The sequence below is a fragment of the Ailuropoda melanoleuca genome, chromosome 12, assembly GCF_002007445.2.
Source record: "Ailuropoda melanoleuca isolate Jingjing chromosome 12, ASM200744v2, whole genome shotgun sequence".
NCBI classification, from domain to species: Eukaryota; Metazoa; Chordata; class Mammalia; order Carnivora; family Ursidae; genus Ailuropoda; species Ailuropoda melanoleuca.
The window spans coordinates 81491762-81512041 of record NC_048229.1 but is presented as its reverse complement, the minus strand read 5'-3'; the positions used below and the strand labels follow the sequence as shown (position 1 = coordinate 81512041).

At 49.8% G+C, this 20280-nt stretch overlaps 2 protein-coding genes across 8 annotated transcripts in view; one reads left to right on the top strand and one right to left on the bottom strand.

Moving 5' to 3' along the window:
* The window catches only part of FANCA (FA complementation group A), a 55830-nt gene extending 52873 nt beyond the window's left edge, over nucleotides 1-2957 (top strand). For all 5 annotated transcript variants that reach the window (XM_034672703.1, XM_034672702.1, XM_034672701.1 and 2 more), the window contains 6 exons: nucleotides 923-997; nucleotides 1297-1399; nucleotides 1862-1937; nucleotides 2169-2325; nucleotides 2444-2536; nucleotides 2758-2957. In XM_034672703.1, the coding sequence (XP_034528594.1) occupies nucleotides 923-997; nucleotides 1297-1399; nucleotides 1862-1937; nucleotides 2169-2325; nucleotides 2444-2536; nucleotides 2758-2865 (612 nt within the window). In that variant the 3' untranslated portion in view covers nucleotides 2866-2957. The remainder of the gene's footprint in view (nucleotides 1-922; nucleotides 998-1296; nucleotides 1400-1861; nucleotides 1938-2168; nucleotides 2326-2443; nucleotides 2537-2757) is intronic.
* ZNF276 (zinc finger protein 276) overlaps nucleotides 7-20280 on the bottom strand; it is a 21046-nt gene continuing 772 nt past the window's right edge. Inside the window, exons 2-11 of one of the 3 annotated variants that reach the window (XM_011234279.3) lie at nucleotides 15612-15915; nucleotides 15213-15259; nucleotides 14670-15116; nucleotides 13490-13568; nucleotides 12189-12272; nucleotides 6409-6519; nucleotides 6242-6317; nucleotides 5810-5927; nucleotides 3569-3668; nucleotides 7-3493 (exon numbers count right to left, since the gene is read on the bottom strand). In XM_011234279.3, the coding sequence (XP_011232581.1) occupies nucleotides 3247-3493; nucleotides 3569-3668; nucleotides 5810-5927; nucleotides 6242-6317; nucleotides 6409-6519; nucleotides 12189-12272; nucleotides 13490-13568; nucleotides 14670-15116; nucleotides 15213-15259; nucleotides 15612-15895 (1593 nt within the window). In that variant the 5' untranslated portion in view covers nucleotides 15896-15915 and the 3' untranslated portion in view covers nucleotides 7-3246. Of the gene's footprint in view, nucleotides 3669-5718; nucleotides 5928-6241; nucleotides 6318-6408; nucleotides 6520-12188; nucleotides 12273-13489; nucleotides 13569-14669; nucleotides 15117-15212; nucleotides 15260-15611; nucleotides 16486-20280 lie in introns of those variants that run through there. The other 2 variants (XR_004629132.1, XM_034672710.1) reach the window with 2 other exon arrangements.

The window sequence follows — 20280 nt, the reverse complement described above, 5'->3', positions numbered from 1 at the left end:
ATTCTCTTACTTTTCAAGCAAGTTTGTTTTTAATCAGTGTTCCGATCAGCTGTGTTTCTCAGGGTTCACCTAATGAACTGTGCTTTTCCAAGGACAGACAGGAAGTGTGGCATTCTTCTGACTTTATTAGGAAGTAAAATTTACCAGGTTTATAGATTTAGTAATATTTGACTCAAGTTTACTGGTAGAAAGAATACCTTATGTGTTTCACTTCTGATTTTGCTTAGCTTGTTTTTATCCTCCGCAAACAGGGCAGGGCTGTCACCAGCTGCCCCGTTCCCACAGCCTTAGTCCCTTCATCTCTCCTCCAGCCACACCATTTCCACACTGGAAATCAACCTGTCAGCTCAGGACATCTGGGCCTGGCTGAGGTTTTTGGTAATTTTATGTTAAAAACAACAACAACAACAAACCCACAAGGGAGGTTCTTTTGTTTTTGTTGACAGTGATTTCAGAGGCTCCAAGCCTCCTAGGCCTGTGTGTGCTGAGGGGAGGTGTCCAGAGAGACCCCAGCCAGCCTGGGAGCACCCCAGGGGGCTGGGAAGAGGTGGACCCCTGCCTTGGGTCAGGAGGGGACCTGTAGGGATTTTACAAACACCCTTCCAGACAAGGAACTCAGGGGTGGGGCTGGGCTGGGGGTGGTACCGGCAGCTAGCACATATGGACACCCTCAGCCACAGCACGGTTCTTTCCTGCGGTCACTTTTCCAAGCTGTGTTTAAAGGCACGTATGAAAGGAAAGTCTGTAAGAATTTATTCTCAAATCATCTCTTTAAAATTTTCCTTCCTGAGAAGATCCACTTAGAGAAAAGATTTATGCCCTCTGCCTATAAATGTTTGGTCAAAGAACAGTGCCTGCATTATTTTTTGAGGGTACAGCCTGGGTGGTTTTAAGGTTCTAAGGGTATCGGATTTCTTTGCAGCTGCTGCTTGTCCTGTTTTTCTTTTCTTTAATGGGCCTGCTTTCATCACATCTTACCCCACACTCAAGACATCAGGTAAGGTGACCCTTTCCCACCCCTAGACCTCCTGAGTAGGGTCTCTGGAAGGAGGGCCCTGGGACCTTTGTACTGAAGGGCTCCTCAGGAGTCTTGGGCTTGAAGTGAGAGCCCCTAGGCCCTGGTCGTCTCCTTTGAGGTCTCATTTCACAACTTGGGCACAGGGGTCCCTGACCTGTTCCTCCTACAGTCACCATTCAAGACTCAACAGAATGAGCAAAGGCTCACTTCTGGGCTGGAGGTCACCCCTCTCCCCACTGTGTGCCTGTCTGTGCAGTCTCCCTCTTCTTGGGCCACAGGCTGTTGACTCCCTGAAGGCTTTGGACATTTGTGCTGAGGTCCTGGGGTGTTTGGAGAAGAGGAAGATACCCTGGCTGGTGCTCTTTCAGCTGACAGAGACAGGTGAGGTAGCCACTGAAGACTTGGGAGCAGGGGACAGCCTGTGTCTGTCCTAGTTACCAGCCATCTACTGGGAACACAGGGGACCACCCAGCAGAGGCAGGCTGCAATCCCCACTTTTTATTGAGTCCTTCTTCAACAATAATTTCTGAATGGTTAAGTATGAACCCTTGGGCCTTAATTTACTAATTCATTTTTGGAAGTCTGTCTTCTTGCTAAGTATATAAACGAGACTTTAGGGTAAATGCAGTACAAACTCAACAACGGAAGAGTTGAGTGGAGTACTGGGGGTCCCAGGGGCCCACTGGGCCATCATGGCGGGGGTGCGGGGGGTCTACCGGCTCTGCCCTCTAGCATGAGGACACCACCACCCCTCCGGCCAGACCCCTGGGTCTCCTGAACATACTGATCTTGGGGTGGGGAGGCAGCCACCGAGTTAAGCCTGCCCTCCCCCTTTGGTTGCAGAGGGTGGCCTGGGACATGTCCTCCTCCGCCTGGCCCCAGATCCATACATCAGGCTGCTGCCGTTTGCCTTCTACAGGTAACTGCACCTGCTACTCTAGTCAGTGTGGCAGTGCTCTCTCAGTGAAGGACTTCCCACCGGGGGGCTGTGTGTGGCCAGAGGAGGGCTTGTCACCCCTACCCCAATCCTGCATCAGTACCACAGTGGGTCTCCTTGCAAACGGGAATGATGCCTGTAGCTTCATTCCTCAGATGAGTCGCAGCTCTGTGCTGCCACTCACCTCTGTACAACCTTCTTTCTTACCTCCAGCCTCCTCTCCTACTTTGATGAAGATGCCCTCATGAGGGAAGATGCCTTCCTGCGCGTTGCTGTCGACATGTACCTAAAGCTCATCTGTCTCTTCGTGGCTGGGGAGACAAGTGCAGTCTCGGCTCTAGCCAGCAGGAGCCAGGAGCTCCAGGGCCAGGCAGGCGACACAGCTCATACCCATGCAGCCAGCTCTCCTGGCACAGTGAGCAGGTGGGGGCATCGTGACCCCTCACGGTATACACCCTGACCTGTGGCTCTGCCTGTCCTCTCTCTAGGGTGACCCCGTAGGCTTGATAACAAAAGCTCGTCATTTTCTGCTGCAATCAATACCTAGGTGCCCAAAAAAGAGCTTCTCGAACATGGCAGAGGTAACACTCAGATGTTTGCTTTGGAGTGTGCGCGGTTAAGTCCCAATCATTGTTTCAACATTAAGCGTGTTAAAGCTGCAGCACCTCAAATAAAATGAGAACCCAGCGCCCAACACCTGCACTGTGGCCCTTACCTGTTGGGCTGTGGTTGCCAGCTTCCCTGTCCCCAGGCCCTGGTGTCTGGGGCTTCACTGGGCTGAGGCACAGTTGTTTTCTTGCAGCTGCTGGCCACTAGTGGAGACTGTGACCCGGAAGTGAGTGCCGCCCTCCTGAGCAGACAGCAGGCGGTACCCGATGCTGACCTCTACCAGGAGCCCCATCTCTTCTGACTGGACCCTGAGCAGTGCACAGCCCAGGTCCTTCGTAAATAATTTATTACAAGCATAACATGGAGCTCTTGCACTAAAAAGTGGATTACAAATCTCCTTGATTGCTTTAGTGGGGAATAGGAATCAATTATTTAAAATCCATCTGGCCCCAAGTCACTCAGTATTTGTAGGAAAATTCTGGTCCCAGAGTAGAGGCTGGAAAGGCTACGTGAGTTGCACATTGAGCCCACCTTCACCATACTGCAGATCAGTGCCCTCCTGACACACAGGTGGGGGGGGGTACAGCATGGGGGCTCCAGGGGAGCGAGCGAGCAAAGCTGTGCCGTCAGGTTGCGTATGAGGAACTACTGAAACTGTCTTAACCCCATTTACCGCCTGAGTTCAGGTGGGCTCGGGCTTCACTGCCTGGCCCTCCACAGTCCCAGGCGGTGGCTCCAGGGGCAGGGCCTTGTCCTGGGTCTGCGTCAGAGGGTGGACCATGGACATGTGCACATTGAGGTTATGGGCCTTCTCAAACCGCCGGCCACACTGGTCACAGGCAAAGTCCAGCTCGGTCTCAGCCTTGTGTTTGGTCATGTGGTACTTGAGGGATGCCCGCTGCCGGCACTGGAAGCCGCAGACTTCACACCTGGGGGACAGGGTCAGGTGAGCAAGGGCATGGGCGGCTGAGTGGCCATGAGAAGGTGCCCATCCCCACACTTACTGCAGCGGCTTGGCCCCTGAGTGGCGCATCTGGTGGACGAGAAGGTGCTTCCGTTGCTTGAAGGTCTGTCCACACTCATCGCAGATGTAGTTCCGCACCTCTGTGGACCAGAGACGCAGTGAGCACGGACGCCCGAAACGCCCAGCCCTCCCCTGGCGCATGGGGCCTGCGCAAACCTCATTTTTATTCAGACATGGAAAGTATTTCTAATACAAAACTTAATAGAGTGCTCCAAATTGCTTAGAGATGTCACCTGGCTGGGATTTCATCAACTGTGTAGATTTGGAGCCTGTTTCCTTAAAGAGAAACTTTAGAACTATTTACTTGAGCAAAAGTTTTTAGAGGAAGCCAAATGAATAAAGCTTCATAGATTACTACTGCTCTAGAAATTATGCCCATGGTGGGTCCAAAGTGGGGGAAGGGACTATCCATTTGGCAAATAAATCTCTTACACTTTTGAACAAACACTCTTAACAGTTTTACTCCTGGACACGTGCCTGGGGTGGTGGCGGCCACGAGCTTCTTCCTCGCTGCCATTTCAGGTCCCACCTGCTCATCTGTAAACACCCACACAGACTGGCTTCTCCCCTACTAGGTACAATGCACCCTTTAGTTCAGTCTGTCCTCTTTGGTGTTTTAAGAAAACTGCTAATGGTTGTGACAGACCAGTGGGTGTCTGGACTGAGACCTGGCAGGAAGACCAATTTAAAGGGATTCTTTGTCCAAGAAGGCTCAGAGCAAAAAACACAGGAAAATGGTTTCACGGTGAAACCAACCCATAAATTTGTTCAATAAAATGGACAAAATCTGGGTAAAAAAAGTAAATTGTAACTTTCTATAACAAGTTAACAAAAACAAGCACAATTACTGTTTAGGGATAAAGAAAGATGCAATCCACTGATCTTTTGAAGGGGTGATGCCAATTCAGGAAAGCAGCTTTGTGGGGAGAAGCAGCAGCAATATGCATCAGCAACACGTAGTTCTTGTGTTTCTAGCATACGCAGTATGGATGTTGTTAAAGTTAGAGGGGAATCAAAATTGGGATGGACGCACATGAGCCCGGGGATGTAACGTGCCTGCAGAGAACGGACAGGGAGAGGAAGAGAGCCCTAGGCTCACCTCGTCCCACAAACACTTAGGTAACTATCAAATCATCCCAAATGCCCCACAAATTGACCTGAAGACTGGAACCAGTGCGGCTTCCAGCCTGGAGTTCTAAAGATCAGTGGGCTTGGCTCAGGGAGAGCCCAGAGGGTGCTGTGCTCCTCTTGGAGAGAAGGCAGGCAAACAGCCCGTGGACACAACAAGAGCTCCTGGGGCACACAGGGGTCGGGGTGGGAGGGGTGGTGGTGGTTATTTGCTCATCTCAGAGGGCGTCCCAGAGAGACCCCTCCTGGAACAAAGGAATAGCAGGTGCCCTTTACCTCCCCCACCCTTCAGCATAAACACAGGTCTACCTCAGAAACCAGCAGGGCACGGACAACAATCCATTCCTAACTTGCTTACACTAAGCCCTGCCCGTCCCCCACCCCACGCCAGTGGAGCCCCCCTTCCCAGTCACCACTGGCCTCAGTCCCAGCATAGCAGTCCCCCTTCCCCCAGAAGACCAGCCCAAATCCCCTGCTCACACCATGTTCCCCAACCCGGGAGTTCTGGAGTCTGTGGCAACAGGTCTCATTTCACAAGCAGACCAGAGCATAGCTGGTTCAAATGCACCATATTTAGTCCAAACACAGCCCACACCAGGCAGAGAGCGCCTCTACGGATGACTGGCCTGAAGGATAAAGCGGCCAGGACACACGACACCCCCACACACTGGAGACACTCCGTGAGGCGCTGGACCCAGGAAACAGGGCCCACTACGCTGTAGGGCACTACCCTCAAGGACACACAGAAGTAGGCACTAGACACAAAAGGAGAACCAATGGCAAGAGTAAACCCTCAAGGAGGAGGGGGCTTGTGCATGGAGGGTGCTTACTGTCTTCTCTGTGCTTATTTTTTGCAATTTCTACAATGCACATAGGTTACTCTTATAATCCAAAAAGCATATAATAAATGTCATTTTTTTAAGTTATGATTTAAAAAACCCACCACAATAAACTCGCAGAAAAGCACTGGGATTTCTTCACTGTCAGTTCCACACCACTTACGCAGCCCTGGGCCTCTTCGAAGGGTGTCCAGCCCTCCTCAGCCACCCGAGGGGACTGCACAGGTGCGAGTGTGGGAGAGCAGGGCACACACCTGTGTGGATGAGCTTCACGTGGCGCTGCAGGTAGCGATCGATCATGAACACCTTGTTGCAGCCAGGGTGGGGGCAGGGCCTCTCCCGGACCTCCTCGTGGTGTTCCTTTATGTGCTTCTGCGGGAGGGACAGCAAGACCCTGAGTACGCTGGCCAGGACAACTACCCCGGATCACACAGTACATGCCTCCCACAGGCCTCCACGGCACCCCCAAAGGAAGAGACCCCACCATTCCTCACTCCACGAGAAGTGGGTGCTTTCCCAGGAGCAGAGGGCTCGCTTCTTGGCCCAGGGCTGCTCGATTCTCCGTTCGCCCAGGTTCACCTGAGCCCCTGGGAACAAGTCGACACCCGGCACTACAGAAACATCCGGTCCTCCCGGTCAGCCACATAGAAGGCGGCCCTCGGCACGGGAGCAACGCCCCTGCTCACCTTCATGCCATCGGCCCCGCGGTACACGGCCGTGCAGCCCTGGTGAGGGCACTTGTAGATGGTGGGCAGCTCCTCCCTGCAATGCAGAGCGCACCAGGAGCTGCGGCCCCCGCGGGCAGGGCGGCCCCGCGGGCAGGGCAGCCCCTCCCCCGGCCCTCGGCCCTCACCTCTCACAGCGGGGCTTGTTCTTCCAGCCCGGCTTGGGCCCAGGTTTCTTTCGAATTTTTGGTTCTTCAGACTTCTTGGCTTCTTTGCTTTCACTCTTTTTACCAGAGACCCTGGGGGGGGGGAGATTGGGGGGGAAAGGGAGATGTAATCAGATTCAGTGCTATTTCTGATCTCCGTTGCATACGTGTTTCTCACTTCATGCTTGTCTCTACGCAGACAGCAGACGTGGGGTTTTCCTCAGGCTTCCACGGCAACCTGCTTCAGTCTCCATGCTCACCAGCTGGCTTGCAAACTGACCTTAGCGATCAGAGCTAGAACAACCCCTAGGAAAGGCAGAGGCTCTGTACTAACACCTCGGGAAGGCAAGGTGCAGGCATGGGGACCACACTGGCCACAGAGTCGGTTTTCAGGACTGAAACTGCACTCCCTAAACATCAAAACCAAACACTATTTGGAGACATTATGTTAAATGGTGGAGTGGGGAAGCTTTAAGGGTCTGTCCCTCCATCAAAATCACCACTAGGTTAGAAAAGATCAGAATCAACAATTCTGGAGCCTGATGGGAGGTGCACAGCAACCAGGTGGGGGCTCAAAGGGAGACGTGTGTTCTTGGGAGAGAGCTATGTTGTTCCACGAGCTGCCATCCCTGCTCCTTAGTCCTGCTGCTGGGGCCAGGGTGGGCATTGGGGACTTTTTATTCAGTCTGACAGGTCCCTGAAGGCCCAGTTTAGATGCACCAACCTCCCCCTGTGGGGTCTAGTGAAGATTTAAAGAGATACGGGACACAAGGGTGGTTCAGTTGGTTAAGTGTCTGCCTTCAGCTTAGGTCATGATCAGCAGGGTGCTGGATCCGGCCCTGCATGGGGCTCCACACTCAGCAGGTGAGTCTGCTGCTCCCTCTCCCTCTGCCCCTCCCCTGGCTCATGCTCTGTCTCTCAAATAAAATCTTTAAAAAAGTATCTAAAGAGAAATGTAACTTTTTTTTTTCCTTTTCAGATACAGACATTTAAGGAAAACTGTCAAAAACAGAAGGGAACGTCTTAGGGCAGTATGTAAGAAGCCTATACCTAACATCATCCTCGATGGGGGAAGACTGAAAGTTGTACCCTAAGATCAGGAATAAGACAAAGATGCCCATTTTCACCACTGCTATTTAACACAGTGTTAGAAGTGTTAGCCACAGCAATTAGGAAAGAAAAAGAAAGGGGATCTAAATTAGAAAAAAAATCATCCTGGGGCGCCTGGGTGGCACAGCGGTTGGGCGTCTGCCTTCGGCTCAGGGCGTGATCCCAGTGTTATGGGATCGAGCCCCATTAGGCTCTTCCGCTATGAGCCTGCTTCTTCCTCTCCCACTCCCCCTGCTTGTGTTCCCTCTCTCGCTGGCTGTCTCTATCTCTGTCAAATAAATAAATAAAATTAAAAAAAAAAAAGAAAAAAAAATCATCCTATGCACAGATAACATGACCTCAGACGTAGAAAACCTTGAGGAATCCTCAGCAAAGCTGCAGGGCACATAATTAACACACAGAAACCAGACCTACTCCTACACGCTAACAATGAACCATGCAAAAGTGTATTTAAAAAACAATTCACTTGCAATAGCATCAAAAAGAATAAAATACTTAAGAATAAAGTTAACTAAGAAGATGAAAGACTTATACACTGAAGACTATAACACACTGCTGAAAAAAAATTTAAAAGACCTAAATAAGTGGGAAACCAACCCATGTTTATGGATTGCAAGATTAATATTAAGATGGCAATACTTCTCCCAAAGCAATCTAAAGATTCAATCCCTATCAAAATCCCAGTGGTGTTTTTGGCAGAAACAGAAAAAGCACTCATAAGCTTAACATGGAATTTCAAGGGATACGGAAAAGCTAAGTAAGTGTGAACAACGAAGCTGGAGGACTCACACTTCTGATTCCAAAATTTATTATAAAGCTACAATAATCAAAACAGTGTGATACTGGCACAAAAACAGACATACAGACTAACTGAATAGAACTGAGAGACCAAAAATAAACCCCTCACAAGAACATCAACTGATTTTTTGACAAGGATGCCAAGACCACTCAATGGGGAGAGGATGGTTTCTTCCGCAAATGGTGCTGGGAAAGCTGGATGTCCATGTGCCAGAGATGAATGTGGATCCCTACCTTATTCCATATACAAAAAATAATTCAAGTATCAAAGACCTGAGAGCTAAAACTATCAAACTCTTGGAAGAAAACATGACCCTAGATTTGACAACGGTTTCTTGAATATGACATCAAAGGCAAAGCAACACAGGGCGCCTGACTGGCTCAGTCAGCACAGCATGCTACTCGATCTCAGGGCTGTGAGTCTGAGCTCCACCACGGACACACATTATTTAAAAAAAAAAAAAAAAAAAAAGGCAACGCAAGTAAAAACAGGTAAATTGGACTTCAAAATTAAAAATGTTTGTGCACCAAAGGAAAAATATCAAGAGAATAAAAAAGATAATCCACTGAATGGGAGAAAATGTACCCTACAACTCAATAGCATAAAGATGAAACAAGTAAATTTAAAAATGGGCAAAAATAAATAAAAAGAAAAAATAATTTAAAACCTGAAAAAAAGGGGCAAAGGACTTAAGTAGACATTTCTCAAAAAACATAAGCATGTTAAAAGATGCTCCACCACAATCACCACGGAAACGCAAACCAAATGACAACGGGTTACTACTGCACACCCAAGAGGACGAATACTGAAAAGGAAAAGAGGTTGGAATCACTAGACCATATGCCTGAAACTAATACAACACTGTGTTAAACATACTAAAAATTAGAAAAAAGAAAATGGCCACCATGGAAAGCAGTACGGATGTTCCACAAAAAATTAAAAATATGTATACATGAAACTAACAGAACACTGTATGTTAATTATACAGGAATTACAATTAAAAACTTAATAAAAAATTAAAAACGGAAATAGAATACAATGCAGTAATTCCACTACTGGGTATTTACCCAGACAAAAAGAAAACACTAACTCAAAAAGATACAGGTCCCCATGTTTATGGCAGCACTAATTACAATAGCCAAGACACGGAAGCAACCCAAGGGTTCCAGGATGAATGGATAAAAAAGATGTGGTATGTACGTAACGGAACATTACTCAGTCATAAGAAAGAATGAGATCTCGCCCTTTGCGACAACACAAATGGACCTAAGGGGCATTATGCTAAGTAAACTAAGTCAGGGAAAGAAAAATACCCTATATTTTACCTGTATGTGGAATAAAAAACAACACCAACAAAAGCAGAAACAGACCCATAAATAGAGAACTGATGGTTGTGGAGTGGGGGGCGTTCCACTTAAGGAATGAGGGATGAAAGGCAAAGCACAGAGAACATAGTCAATGGTACTAGGACAGAGCCGCACCGTGACAGGTGGCAGCTGCACGTGTGCTGAGGACAGCACAATGTACAGAATTACTCAGTCACTGCGTTCTGTGCCTGACACTAACTTGCATGTCAACTATACTTCACTTTAAAAAAATAAAATAATGGGGCGCCTGAGAGGCTCAGTCAGTTGTTAAGCATGTGACCCTTGATTTTGACTTAGGTCATGACCTCAGGATTGTGAGATGGAGCCCCCCCCGAAGAGCTCTCCACTGGGTGTGGAGCCTGCTTAAGATTCTCTCTCCTCTCCTGCTGCAACCCCCCCCCCAGCGCTCTCTCTCTAAAACAAAAACAAAAAAACCCACAAAAACAAAAGACATGTCAAAATTAAAAACATGGAAAATTAACAATGTTGACAAGGATTTGGAGACAGTGGAACCCTTGTTGATGGGAACATAAAATGATGCAGCCGCTGTGGAAAACGCCAAGACGGTTCCTCAACAAGTTAAACAGAACTACCATCTGACCCAACAATTCCACTTCTGGAGACACCCAAAGAACCGAAACAGGGACTCAAACAGATACTTGTCTTTTTTCTTTTTAAATAGGCTCCACGCTGGGCATGGAGCCCAATGCAGGACTTAAACTCACGACCCTGAGATCAAGACCTGAGCTGAGATCAAGAGTTGGATGCTTAACCAACTGAGCCACTCAGGTGCCCCCAAACAGATACCTGAGGGCCAGTATTCGTAACATTATTCACAAGAGCCAAAAGGTAGAAACAACCCAAATGACAGATGAATGGATCAACAGACTGTGGTCCATCCATACAACACAATATATTCAGCCACAGAAAGGAACCAAGTTCTGATCCATGCTCCAACACAGATGAATCCAGAAAACATCATGTTAGGGGCGCCTGGGTGGCTCAGTCGTTAAGCATCTGCCTTCGGCTCGGGGCATAATCCCAGGGTCCTGAGATGGAGCCCCACATCGGGCTCCATGCTCCACCTGGGAGCCTGCTTCTTCCTCTCCCACTCCCCCTGCTGTGTTCCCTCTCTCGCTGGCTGTCTGTCAAATAAATACATAAAATCTTTAAAAACAAGAAAAGGTCATGTTAAGTGGAAGAACCCTATCAAGAAGGACCAATATATACTTCCGCTTCCATGAGGAGCCCTGATGTAGCTAGATTAGCGGCTGCCAGAGCCTGGGAGAGGGGAGAGGGAAGTCATTACTTAATGCGTATATAGTTTCTGCTTGGGATGATGAAAAGTTTAGAAATAGTGGTGATGGTTGCACAACACGATGAATGCACTTAATGCCACTGAACTGACTGCACATTTAAAGATGATAAAATGGGGGCACCTGGGTGGCTCAGTCCCAGCCAAGGATCCAGACAGGTATGTCTGCTAAAACAAAGTCACATGGACCAGGGCTGCTCAGAGGCCCTGTCCTAGGTTTCCAGTTGTGATTTACATTGTAGCACCTAAGGAACCATGTGGCCACAAGGTCTGAGTGTCTTTGTGGGCACAAAGGTGAACCCAGAGCTGTGGCCAGCCCACTGCCACCTGGTCCCACCTCCCGGAGGGCCTGGCTTCTGTTTCTCTTTCCATAGCCATGTCAGAACTCAAAGGAAAAAAGGAAGTCAGGTTTGCTCTTTAATCTTTGTGCTGCGTTTTCTTGGCTGATGGTGTCGTGCTCCTGTGTTTCCATTCTACTGTGAAATGCTCAATACTACCCAAGTGGGGCAGCGACGGACTACAGGTATTCTGGGTGTTCCTGGGCACAAGGCTGGGAGCAAAGTGACACAAGGACGCATTAGCCTTCCCTGCCAGGACCCTATATCCAAACTGAGATAAAACACAAATCCCTGAAAAGGGGAGGTCGAGACAAGGCCAGAGAGGCAATTCTACAAGGAAGTGATGTAGAAATCAGGGCCAGAGGCGAATCTGAGAGCAACCAGAGGGCTGAGTCCCTGAGCCTCCAAGGACCTTGCATGGAAGCAGAAAGAGTGCAGGGCAGAGGTTCCTGCAGGAAATCAGCGGCTGACACTACTGTGGTATGATTGCAGGCAGGACTGGCAGAAGGGAAGGCAGGGAGCTCCCAGAATGAGGCTGAGTCACATCCACAGGTCCTGCCACTCTCACATGACATGGAGACCAGGTCCCAACACTGAACGAGGAAAGGCCTCCAGCTCACTCAGAAGCCATACCGCACTGGGCTAGGGCGGTCAGGCCGAAGAGCAGCAGGAAACACGTGCTGAGCAAGGGCAGACTGGGAAGGAGGAGCCTTCATTCCCTGTCCCCGCTAATCTACCACCTGGTGACCCTACCAGGCAGACACGGGTTTCCAGGTTACCCAGTGACGCCATTCCCAGACCCCAGGGACGTGTAACAAGACTGCCCCCCTTACTTTTTCTCTGGGTAAGGCTCAAAGGATTCGTCCGAGGACTGGGTATTCTGCTTCTTGTCATTTTCATCTTCACTCAGGATGTCCCTAGGGAAGAAGACAGAACCTTTAGCAAAGGCCTGTGGTGAGTGACAGATCCAATGACACTTCCTGTCTAAAAATACCATCAAATCTCCATACTCCATGTTTTAACTCTTCTAAAAAGGTCTTAGAAACCTAAAATTCCCAAACCTCTGAACTCATCTCCTAACGGCAAGGGCAGGCCAGCAAACTGACGACCCCCCACCCCGGAAGCCACACCCCCCTCACACCAGGACCATGACCTTGGAAAGAACCTCTCTATGGGGCCCCAGGTAGCGCATGAAGACCTCAAGGAGGTAGGCTTCTTGGGAAGTGGACTTTCAGACTGACTCACCCATTTCCCATAACTGAGCACCTATCCAGCTGACCGGCCAACTGTTGGCCATTGCAAAGGTCACAAAGGTCAGGAAAAGATCTGTGTATCTGTGAACTTTACCCTAAAGGATGAATTCAGTCTCTACAGGGCAGAAGACAGAGACAGGCTGGTACACCATGGCCTTCCCATGCAGGCTGCCACCGTCCAGACAAGAAAGACTCAAGGCTGGCTGGTGGCCTACAGGACAGCCTGTGACTACTTCTGGTCCTGGAGGTGTTTTCAGCACACCTACGTGGGTCCTTCCAGCGCCTCAGTCATTTCTGACACCCCACTGGAGTTGAGCCAAAAATCATACTGTCCTCCTACTTGTTTGGATGAGGGCACATCTGCATTCCAGCCATAGCTTATGGGGAAAAGATGTGAAGGCCAGCTGGCGTGTGGCTGCCACCATGAGTGGTTCTCAGCTGACAAGGAGGCGGCGGCCCCAGGAGCAAACAGTCCCTGATAGTGCCCTTCCTGGGGCGGTTTGTCCTCCTGCGCAGAATCTCCACCCCAAGTCACAATCATGTCGACAAATGGCCAGAGACTGACTTCCTCTGTTGCAGTAACATCTGCGGCTGGCACAAAACCACAGCCTTGAAGGAGACAAGCCAGCAACAGCAAAGAAGCGACCATAGGACTCTAATTTCCACACCACCCTGGTTGTGCTCCCCCTGCAGATGCCTCAGGTCTGGGGGGCCCTCTGGATCAGGAACAAGAAGCCTGGAAGCACCCTCGGCCACTCGTCTCCTTCCCACCAAGAGAAGGAGAGGGTCCTGGCCAGCACACAGGCAGGGAGCACACAGGTTGGCGGAGTTTGATTTTCCAAGAAGGAATTTTAGGCTATTTAAACCCACTCTTCTCTCACCCCTCAGAAAGGTCACTGAACTCGTCTTTTACCCGATCATCCGAGGTTGAAGATGGAACCTGCTTCTCACCCAATCGCCCTGAGAAACAAAGAACAAGGCTCCTGTTACCAACACGGAGTGCAGGCAGTGCTCCCCAGCAAGGAGGCGTGCACCTGTCTGACGACGGAGCCCTCCTTGCAGGGCGCCTGGGGTCCTCCAACTTTAAATCCCACCCACCTCCCAGTCCCATCCCCCAGAAGGTCCCTGCATAGCCAGACCGGCCACCCCCACTTCTAGCACAGGCGTGGGCAGGACCAGACATCAGAAACCCTAACCGACAGTCCACATCAGCAAGCCCAGCCCTTCCTAGAGGTTCAGATCCAGTCGTTTAGGGCTGGGACGACTCGCACTTTGTGGATGTTCAAGGACATTTAAAAAATCACTGTTATCAAAGTACTGCATGAGCAAAATTTAAAAAGCCAAGCAGTTCTAAGAACCCTCTAACACAAGTCTCTTCTCGCCTCCCAGCATTTGTGCACCTCTATCTCTCTGAACCATCTGGGCAGCCACACTTTTTAAAAAGTGCCACTGAGAGCTCAAACACAAGGGCAGCCGAGTGGTGCGCATAGACAGGTGCACAGAGGCTGAGAGAAGCAGGGGGGAAGGCAACCCAGCCGTCCTAACACAAAGTCCATTAACAGTGACACCCCAACCACAGCACTGTGGGATCAGGTCCCAAACAAGGGCTCTGTGTTTCCTCTTGGTCAGTTGGCAAAGGAGCCTGTCTACATGAGTCCCTCTGGGATGTCACCGGGATGCTGGCTGAGACCCAGGGAATGACCTGTAGCTGGCCCAAAACAACCTCGGAGGCAGCAGCTGCCCTCTTCCCCACGTCCCACAACAAAGACCCCATTCTTCTGCCTCCCTCAGCCCCTAGCCCCAAGCAGGCTTAGCAAGGAAGACCAGATGGCAAACAAGCATGCCTTTACAGAAACTGCTCGAATAGGGTCCTCAACCCCCCCCCGCTGTCAGATGCCCAGGAAGAGATGCTAAGGCTGGCTCCTCATCATTTCTCCCAGAACCTCGGCACACAACACCAGGACCACTGCCCACAACGATGCAAACATCCACTTCCTGCTGAGGGACCTGCCTGACTCAAGACTAGGAATCTTGGTCTAACAGCCCAGAGGAGCCTCCTACCTGGGGCCCCACTTGAGGGGAAGCTTGGCTGAGGTGGGGGGCCCAACCCAGGCCCTACAGGGTTGACATCTGCAGGAGGTTGGGCCATGTCCATGCTGGGCAGTGTCTCGGTCTCAGCTGGAGCTGTGGTCGCTTTGCCCTGGGAGCTCTGAGGGGCAGCCCCAGTGGGGTTGTACCCCCGATGCTGTGTTAGCCACGGGGCCATCTCCTTGTCCCATGTCCACTTGACTGCCAATGCACTGTCCAGCAAGAGGGCCCCGTAGCTGGAGTCGGCGTCCATGGTATAGTCGTGGCCCTGGTCACAGCCCCACACGGCTTGGATAACACCACAGTACTCGGAGGACAGTGTCCTCTGGAGGTTAGGCAGGGCCCCACAGCTGGTTGCGTGTCCATGCACCCATGCCACCAAGTCACGTAGGCCCTGGGGGCTCGAAGTGATCAGGTCCACTGAGGAAAGGCACAAAAACACCATACTCATGGTGCCAGTCAACACCCAGCCCACCTCGAGCCTACCCACGCACCACACACCAGGGGCACACTCACCCAGACACGCTCCCTCCTCTGCCCCTGGTGGGGGTTGGGCACCAACCCTGCAAAGGATCAGCATGGCCATGAGTGGGGCTAGCAGTGAACAAGATGCAGGCTCACCAGATCACTTTCATAGGCCACCTCTCCCATATGCAGTCTGAAACTTCTCTTCCAAGGGCTGTCTCCTGTCTCCTTACACTCAGAACCTTTCGTGGCCCTCACCTCCCCCAAGCATGTCTGTCCATATCCCTCACACCAGTCACACTGGTGCTCACACATGTCTTCTGCTCTAGGCATGATGCATCTCCCCACTGCAGAGGCTCCCCCTAGCACTCCCTGTACCTAGAAGAGCCCCAGCATGCAGGGTGCTTGGCCCCTGAATGCCCACCAAATGAATGAAGGAGGAACGCCTACTTTGTGCAAGTCTTCCGGTGACCAGTCGGGGAGACGTTGACTCTCTGCAGGAAGGACTTGAGGAGGCCATGGCACTGGTAGAACTGGGTGTGGCAGTTCTTGCAGACAAACTGAGACAGAGCTGGGTCCTGGTGGACAGCCACCCCCAGCAGATGCTGGAAGTCCCTGATGAAAACTCGCTCCCCTGGGGGTGGTCTGTCTGAGCTCTGCCCAGGTGCCCTGCCAGAAATGCTTCGGAGACTCCGTGAGGAGAACTTCCCATGGCAGAGGCGACAGTGCCCCATGGCAAGAGCCCGGCCTGTTCCTGAGCAAGCACAGGAGACATTGAGTCAGCTGGTGAGGCTGCTCGCCACACAGGGCATGGAAGACACAAGCTCCTAGGAAGCAAGCAACATGGCCCCAGGGGAGATGAGGCCCATGCTCTGATGTCCTCCCAGCTCACTGAGTGGAGAAGAAACCCCCCCCCCCCAAGCCGCCATGGAGCTTCCCCATATATACTCCTTAAACACAAGCCCACGTCTGGGCCAATGGCAGGGCTCTGGCTCTGGGCTCCCAGCTAAACATAAAACCTTTTGGGAGCTGTGCTCAATGGAGGGCCTTATGGTCCAGAAAACCTTTCAGAGAATCCTAAGTGCTTCTGCAACAAGGCCAGAATTACCCTGATAACAAAACCAGAGAAGGATACCACAAGGAAAGAAAATTACAGGCCAAATTCCCTGGCAAACACAGCTGCCAAAACCCTCACCAAAACGTTAGCAAACCAAATTCAACAATACACTAAGAAGCTCATACACCAGGGGCGCCTGGGTGGCACAGCGGTTAAGCGTCTGCCTTCGGCTCAGGGCGTGATCCCAGCGTTATGGGATCGAGCCCCACATCAGGCTCTTCTGCTGTGAGCCTGCTTCTTCCTCTCCCACTCCCCCTGCTTGTGTTCCCTCTCTCGCTGGCTGTCTCTATCTCTGACAAATAAATAAATAAAATCTTTAAAAAAAAAAAAAAAAAAGAAGCTCATACACCATAATCCAGTGGGATTTATTCCAGGGATGCAAGGATGGTCCAACATCCACAAACCAATCAATGTGATACATGTTAACAAAGGGTGCAAATCATACAAGCATTGCGATAGATGCAGAAAGTTTCTGACAAAATTCAATGCCCATCACGATAAAAACTGAACAAAGTAGGTATAGGGGAAATGTACCTTAACATAATAAAGATCACAGAAAACAAACCCATAGCTAACATACACACAAGTGAAAAGCAGAAAGCTTTCCTCTCAGATTAGGAACAAGGTAAGGATGCCCACTCTCATCACTTTTATTCAACATAGTACCGAAAGTCCTAGCCAGAGCAATTAGACAAGAAAAACAAGAAATATCCAAACAGGAAAATAAGAAGTAAAAAACTGTCTCTGTTTGCAGATAATACAGTATTATATATGGAAAACACTAAAGACTCCATCAAAAGACTATAAGAATGCTAAGAATGAAAATCTGGTAAAGTTGCAGGACACAAAATGAATAATGAACTATCAGAAAAAGAAATTAAGAAAGCAATCCCACTTACAAATGCATCAAAAAGAATAAAATGCCTATGAATAAATTTAACAAAGAGGTGAAAAACCTATACGCTGTAAACTATAAAACACCGTTGAAAGAAACTGAAGACTCGAATATTCTGCGCTTGGGGATTAGAATACTGTTAATATGTTCATGCTACCCAAAGCCATCTACAGATTCAGTGCAATCCTGATCAAAATTCCAGTGGCATTTTGCACAAAAATAGAACAATCTTAAAATTTATATGGAACCACAAAAGACCCCAAATAGCCAAAGCAATCTTGAGAAAGAAGAACAAGGCCAGAAATATCATACTTCTTGATATCAAACTATATTACAAAATTACAGTAACCAAATATGTATACTATAGTAATGACATAAAAATAGAAAGGTTGATGCAACAGAAAAGAGAGCCCAGATATGAACCCATGCATATGTGTGGTCAATTAATTTACAACAAAGGAGGCAAGAATATACAATAGGGAAATGACAGTCTCTTCAATAAATGGGTCTTGGAAAACTGGACAGCCATATGCAAAAGAACGAAACTAGGCCCTCACCTTAAATCATAAACAAAAATAAACTCAAAATGGATTAAAGTTCTAAATGTGAGACCTAAAACCATAAAACTCCTAGAAGAAAACACCAGCAGTAAATTCCTTCTCCTCAGTCTGGGTGATGATTTTTTGGATTCAACATTGAAAACAAAGGCAACAAAAGCAAAAAATAAACAAGTGGGACTACATCAAACTAAAACGCTTCTGTACTGCCAAGAAAACCCCTATTGACGAAACGAAAAGGCAACCTACTGAATTTGGGAAAGTATTTGCCAATCATATACCTGATAAAGGATTAATACCTAAAATATGTAAAGAACTAATACCACTCAAAAGCAAAAACACAACCTAATTAAAAAACAGGCAGCCAAGGGGCCCCTGGGCGGCTTAGTCGTTAAGCGTCTGCCTTTGGCCCAGGGCATGATCCCAGGGTCCTGTAATTGAGCCCTGCATCAGGCTCCCTGCTCCACTGGGAAGCCTGCTTCTTCCTCTCCCACTCCCCCTGCTTGTGTTCCTTCTCTCGCTGGCTGTCTCTCTCTGTCAAATAAATAAATAAAATCTTTAAAACAAAACAAGACAAAACAGGCAGCCGGGGAGCCAGGTGGCTCAGTCAGTTAAGTGTCTGACTTGACTTTGGCTGAGGTCATGATCTCAACGCTGTGGGATCAAGTCGAGCACCAGGCTCCCCACTCAGCGGGGAGTCTGCTTGTCTCCCTGTCCCTCTGCTGGCTCTCTGTCCCTCTCTCAAATAAATAAATCTTAAAAAAAAAAAAAAGATCTAAACAGCTGTCTTTCAAGAGAAGACATCCCTACAGATGGCTAACAAGTACAAGTGTACAAGTGCTCAGCATCACTCAATATCAGGGAAATGCAAATCAAAACCACAAAGAGCTACCGCCTCACGCCTGTCAGGACGACTACTATCAAAAAGACAAGAAATAACGAGTGTTATGAGGATGTGGAGAAAAGGGAACCCTTGGGCACTGTTGGTGGGAATGTAAATTGGTACACCTTCCATGAAGGTTCCTCAAAATACTAAAAATAAAACTACCAGGGTGCCTGGGTGGTGCGGCAGCTTGAGAGCCTGACTCTTGGTTTCGGCTCAGGTTCATGATCTTGGGGTCACCGATATGGAGCCCAATGTCGGGCTCCCTGCTCAGCTGGGAGTCAGCTTCTCTCTGTGCCTTTGCCTCTGCCCCTCCCCCTGTTCGAGTTCTCTCTTTCTTGGAAGTGCACGTGCGCTCTCTTTCAAATCAATCATTTAAAAAATAAAAATAAAACTACCATTTGACCCAATTATTCAACTTCTGGGCATTTATTCAAAGGAAATGAAAACACTAACTCAGAAACATACATATGCTCCCATTCTCACTGCAGCATTACAAGAGCCAACGTGTGGAAACAACCTAAGTGTCCACTGATTAACGCACAAAAAAAGTGAGGCAGGGGTGCACACGTGTGCTCTCTCTCGCGTGCACACACACAGACACAATGGAGTATTATTCAGCCATAAAAAGGACATCCTGCCATCTATGACAACACAGATGGACTTTGATGATATTATGCTAAATGAAATGTCAGAGATGCATAATATTACATGTGTAATAAAAAAAAAAAAAACCACCACTACCACCACCACCACCCCGAAACCTGAAAGCAGACTGGCAGTGGCCAGAAGTGGACGGCAAGGGAGAGTGGGATGGAGAGGACGGTCAAAGACACAAATTTCCGGTGATAAGCTAAGTCCTGGTGATGTATGCTGTACAGCATGGTGACTACAATCAGGGTAAAGTGCTTACAAGTTCTCAACCAAGAAAAAAATCCGCCACTGTGTGATGACAGATGGGACCTAGATTCAATGTGGCGATTCCCGCACAACAGATGTCAAATAGCCAGTCGTCAGTACGTTGCACACCCCAAACGAACACAGTGTCACACGCTAACCACAGTAAAAATTTTTAAGTAAACACATGGCTTCGCAGCTAGGGAACTTCATCCTCCTCACCGTGCTCCAAGACCAGCCGTGGAGACGCCTCCGGTCGGCGTCGCATAGACGCTGACCCTCCCTCTCTGCCTCCAGGGGGGCAGCCCGGTCCCCTGCGGGCACAGTACCACCCCCCGGAGGCTACGGGCACGCGCACCCAGAGAGCACTAGCCAGGCGCGGGCCTCCCGCCCAGAACCCACTGGGTTCTGTTCTCACCAAGACCCAACGCAAAACCAGCGAGTCCGGCCGCTGCCCCTCCGGCCGCAGCCCCTCCAGCCGAGACCCCTCCGGCCTCTGCCCTTCCGGCCGCAGCCCCCCCAGCCGAGCCCCCTCCGGCCTCTGCCCTTGCGGCCGCAGCCCCTCCAGCCGAGACCCCTCCGGCCGCCGCCCCTCCAGCCGAGACCCCTCCGGCCGAGACCCCTCCGGCCGCAGCTCCTCCAGCCGGGACCCCTCCGGCCGCTGCCCCTCCGGCCGCTGCCCCTTCAGCTGAAGCCCCTTCAGTCCTAATGACTTAACGATGGCCCGTGGGCACCAGCGGGTCAGCCGCCTTGCCAAACAGCACCCCGAG